This window comes from Bos taurus, chromosome 25 (genome assembly GCF_002263795.3).
Source record: "Bos taurus isolate L1 Dominette 01449 registration number 42190680 breed Hereford chromosome 25, ARS-UCD2.0, whole genome shotgun sequence".
Classification (NCBI taxonomy): Eukaryota; Metazoa; Chordata; class Mammalia; order Artiodactyla; family Bovidae; genus Bos; species Bos taurus.
Window position 1 is genome coordinate 26,755,508 of NC_037352.1, and position 5,303 is coordinate 26,760,810.

Sequence of the window (5,303 nt, forward strand, 5' to 3'; positions counted from 1 at the left end):
CCAAATGCAGAATGCAGAAGACTTAGCTTCACAGCACGTGGTTTAAAAAGAAAAAGCTTAGATATATAGGTGTCTGCAACTCAATAAAGCCCTGGTACACTGTCACCACCTCCAAATCCAGTACAATCTAGACCTCTTCAAACAAGTACAGACCAAGGGGGTATAGTGCACACTATGATGCTGGCTTATTTTGTATGACTTTTTAAAAAAGACATCAAAAAACCAGCACCTGCCTGGGGAGAGATCACGTGTGGGAACTGAAAGCCTGTCTTTTAGGAATGATTGACCAAATTAATGCTATTTAACCTGAAAACAGGGAGGCCTGGCGTGCTGCGATTCATGGGGTTGCAAAGAGTCAGACACGACTGAGCGACTGAACTGAACCTGAAAACATGGAAACGTATCTGTGATTAAGTTTTCTGAAGGGCTGCCACGTAGATCAAGTTTTAAACATATTCTGGACAAGGCTTCCAGGGAAGGAGAATGTAGTACTTAAGGGCCTTCTAAAAGTCAGAGCTATGCCACAGTGAAAGGACCCGCCTTGTGAGGTAGAGAGCTGCATTAAGGGAGGTTTTAAAGGGCAGATCACTTGGCAGGAATACTGTCAAAAGGGGGCTAAACCAAGTTTGTTTCAAACCTAGCAAGGAAGAAGAGGCAGAGGAGGGGGAAGATCTTGCACCCCATGAATGGGATCCTCCTGACTGCATGCACAAACTAGAAAACACAGCCCCTAAATTAGATGGGGAGAACCTTTAGCCTGATACCCCACACACAAGTCCTTTAGGACAGGGCAGGTTGAAAAATTTTTACTGCATAATGTCCCCTCTCGTCACTGAGGCTGTCTGTTCTAGACGCAGGTATTAAGGCAGCCAGCATGGTAGAATACACTAAACTTCAGCTCTGTGTAGCAACAGGGTTTCAGTTCTGACTCTGACCTGTATGATCAGGGGGCTCCTTCCCTTTTCTGGGCCCCCTCCATGAAGTGAAATGAACTTACACAGTCCCTCCCCTTCTAAAGGGCCTGGCCTTTCTGGCTAGGCGCCCCTATGGCAGATCTAGGGCCACAGTTCTGGACGCCGGGGATACACTTGTGGACCGCCAGAGACCACCTCTGGCGGAAGCAGCGGCCACACTCCAGGCAGGGGAAGGGCTTCTCCCCCGTGTGCAGGAGCTGATGCTGAGCCAAGTGGCTCCACTGGGCAAAGCGCTTGGAGCACAGGTCGCAGGCGTAGGGCCGCTCGCCCGAGTGGACGCGCCGGTGACTGGCCAGCAGTGAGGGGTAGGCGAATCGGCGACCACAGTCATCACACGCGTGCAACTTCTCCTTCTCCTTCGTGTGCGTGCTGCGGTGGATGGCGAGGGAGCCGCTCCGTCGGAAGGCGCGGCCGCAGTCCGGGCAGGGGTACGGCTTCTCTCCCGTGTGCAAGAGCTGGTGCTGGAGCAGCGTGCTGCGCTGCGAGAAGCGGGCTTCGCAGTGCTCACAGGCGTAGGGACGTTCCCCAGAGTGTACCCGCTGGTGACTAACCAGGCGAGAGGATGACGAGAAGCGCCGCTCGCAGTCTGGGCATGGGTAGGGCTTCTCGCCCGTGTGGATGCGCTGGTGGATGACCAGGGCGGTGCGCTGGCGGAAGCGCCGGTTGCATTCCAGGCAGGGGTAGGGTTTCTCTCCGGTGTGTGTGCGCTGGTGGATGGCGAGCAGGGAGGGGTAGGCGAAGCGACGCCCGCAGCTGGGGCACTGGTGGGGTTTTTCACCCGTGTGCGTGGTCCGGTGATTGGCCAAGGACCGACTCCTCCGGAAGCAGCGGCCGCAGTCAGGACAGTGGTAGGGCTTCTCGCCTGTGTGGATGACCTGGTGCTGGGAGAGGTTCTTGCGCTGGGAGAACCGCTTGCCACACTGGTCACAAACGTAGGGACACTCCCCAGAGTGTGCCCGCCGATGACTGACCAGCAGGGACGGGTAGGAAAAGCGGCGTCCACAGTCTGGGCAAGGGTAAGGCTTTTTCAGATTCTGGGCACACTTGTGCCTCTGCAGGGCTGGGTGATCGGGAAAGGTACAACCACAGTCAGGGCAGATGGGACTTCCTGAGGTCTGCCGGGGAATCAGGCGGGGTTTGCTGGGCCGCCGGCCACGCTTCCCCTTTCGGGGTGCCTCCTTAGGCGGGAATACTTCCTTCTCTTCATTCTTCTTTCTGGTTTCTATATGGACACAAAGGAGAAATTAACAAATACTGGGCTTCTACTCTTTCCTACTAGTGTTACAGGTTATAAAACAATCAGACTCAACGCCATCTTCAAGGAGTGTCAGTGACACAGACAACCAACTAAGTGAGACATATTGCTCCAGAATATGGAGGGTATTACCGAAGCCCCTAATCCAGCTTGGAGAAGTCAGGGAAGGTTTCTTGGAAAGATTAAGCTGACTATAAAAACTAAACAATTTTTGAAGAGGTTAAATTTAAGGCAGGAAATGAAAACAAATGAGGTATGATCTGGCAGTAACTAGGTCATAAGGCCCTCTAAGTCCATGCTTCTCAAATTTTATTGTGATCCTAATCATTTGGAGGGTTTAATGAAACACATTAGGGCTTCGCAGGTGACACAGTGGTAAAGCTGCCTGCTAATGCAGGAAATTCAGGAGATGAGGGTTCAATTCCCAGGTTGGGAAGAATCCCTTAGAGGAGGAAATGAAAACCGAATCCAGTATTCTTGTCTGGAGGATCCCATGGACAGAGTAGCTTTGTGGGCTACAGTCCATGGAGTCGCAGAGTTGTACATGACTCAGCGACTGAGCATGCAGGCATGAAAGAGACTGCTGGGCCCTACTCCCAGTTTGGGATTCAGCAGGTCTAAGGTGGGGCCTGGGATTCTGCATTTTCTAATACACTCCCAAATGATGCTGCTGCTGCTGGTGGTTGTCTGAGACCACACTCTGAGAACCAAACCTAAATATACAGCCAAATCAACTGGGGCCACTAAAAATACACACACACATACACATCTATATAAGTATATGAATAGTTCTGGGATAGGGTCCAGAAATGTGTATTTTCACCAAATTCCCCAATTGACTTACATATAACTACCAACCATTTGACAACTGCCTTGGCAAAAACTGAAAAGTTTTTTTTTTTTTTTTAACTGAAAAGTTTTAAGCAAGGAAGTATGTCAGAACTTAGAAAAATCCCTGCTCTTAGAGAACCTGGCAAAGAAACTCCAGCCCAGAGTTGCATCTGCCCCTGTAGGTGGATCTGGGCTCCTTCTACCTGAATGGCCTTAATCAGAGCCTTGCTTCATCCTAAGGGCTAAAGATTCCTGAACTGATCAGGGTCACTCGGCCAGAAGGGCAAAAAGAGGCCAGTGCACACCAGACCACTCTTCCCCATTGGATCCTTTCAATCCACACCTGGAAAACTCAGAGCTATAGGCTCTCTCAGTGTTAGCTGCTCAGTCCTGTCTGACCCTGCAACTCCATGAACCACAGTCCACCAGGCTCTTCTGTCCACTGATTTCTCCAAGCAAAAATACTGGAGTGGGGTGCCATGCCCTTGTCCAGGGAATCTTCCTGACCCAGGGACTGAACCTGGGTCTCCTGCATTGCAGGCAGATTCTTTACCTTCAGAGCTTCCAGGGAAGCCCTACAGGCTCTCTTGGAGCCCAATTTAAAACAGGCTGGAGGCAGAGTCCTGGGAAGGAGGCAAGAGGGTGGTGGAGGTGGAGGTTTAGTTGCTCAGTCATGTCTGACTCTTTGCGACTCCATGGACCGTAGCCGACCAGGCTCCTATGTCCATAGGATTCTCCAGGCAAGAATACTGGAATGGAGAGCCATTTCCTTCTCCAGGTGATCTTCCTGACCCAGGGATCCAACCAAGGTCTCCTGCATTGGCAGGTGGGTTCTTTACCACTGAGCCACCTGGGAAGCCCCAAGAGGGTGGTAACTCTTTTTAAAAGTTCACTGATCCATTTACACAACAGACAACTGCATGTGGTCAGTTTAGAAATTGACAACAGGGACTGGACACCATCACAGAAACAAAAACCCTGAAGTTGTGAAAATAAATACAGTAAATGGAGCATTCCAGCTGGGGTCATAGCTACCACCCCTCGGCACCGAAATACTCTGGACTGAGTCATCATTAGAGGCTGCAAGCCCTCCAGAGGCATTTTTCACTCACTTCTTTGGACTGCTACCCCTTTTGGGCACTCCTGTGGATCCAGGGCAGCCGTTTCCCAATCATCGGTATTTCGTTCCAACCAGGAGATGAGGGCTGGTTTGGGACCTGCGCACCCTGGGGGAAGGAGAACCAGTCAGGCCCAGCTCATACACAATGCTGGGTAGATTGATTTACCCGGTGGCATCATCTGCCCAGCCCCCGTCCTCCTCCCCTGACAACCTGGTAGCAGGCCAGGACCCTGGACTTCTACACTCCCTGCCTCCTCCCACCCCCAGCTCCTCCATCCCTTCGGGCCGCGGAAGCAGACTGGGCCGGGCCTCACCGAGCGCGCCCAGGTGGCCGTAGGTCTCCTGCATCACGTCCCGGTATAGGGCCCTCTGCGCGGGCCGCAGACACCCCCATTCCTCCCGGGAGAAGTACAAGGCCACGTCCCCGAACTTCACCGCCCTCGGTCTCCTTCCCCTTCTCCGGCCGGGTCTGGCCTCTCCTGGTCCCCGCGCGGGAAGCGGAGCCGAAGGCCGCGCCATTGGACCCGAGAAGCTGGCACCACGGCCTTGCCCGTCCCAGCGTCGGCCCCTGGGGGCTGGAGGGGCCGGGGATTTGGGAGCCCCCGCCGGACCCGTGCGGAGCGTGCTGGGGAGGCCCGGCGGGAACCGGAATCAGCCGCCTGCGGGGCTAACGGAAACCTTTCGCTGTTATTCAGGAAACTCCTGCCCGAACTTGGATGAAAGGCACCGGAAGATGCCTTCGGGGAAAATGGCGGCGCCGCTACTGCACCGCCTTTGCCTGAGACACAGGCAGCTTCCAGCTATCGATTTTATTGACCGGAGCGCCATGCGGGCTGCCTAACCTCTTTGCCCTCAAGTGTGATGGCGCTGCGATTGGGCTTCACGCCCTTCCCCCCCCCCCCCCGTTCCACGTGCTCATTGGGCGGCGGCCGAAGATCGAGCATTCTGATTGGGTGATGCCGAAAGCGGCCTGTTTGAACGAAGCCAACGGAAGCGTAAGGGCAGAAAAGCTGGACCCTCGGGTCGGGTGACTGCCAGGAGTCGTGAGGCAGAAAGGGCCGAACCCGTCGGGGTCAGGAACGGCCCCTGTTCCCTAGAGGTGCAGCCCAGCTGAGGGAAGGAA

At 54.0% G+C, this 5,303-nt stretch overlaps 1 protein-coding gene across 1 annotated transcript; it reads right to left on the reverse strand.

Annotated features, from left to right (window-relative positions):
* Positions 1-793: 793 nt before the first annotated feature.
* Positions 794-5,043, reverse strand: ZNF689 (zinc finger protein 689). The gene is given in 3 exon segments (NM_001083746.2): positions 794-2,196; positions 4,173-4,286; positions 4,495-5,043. Coding segments are annotated over 3 exon segments (1,503 nt in total). The 5' UTR covers positions 4,700-5,043; the 3' UTR covers positions 794-1,012.
* Between the last annotated feature and the right edge of the window lie 260 nt (positions 5,044-5,303).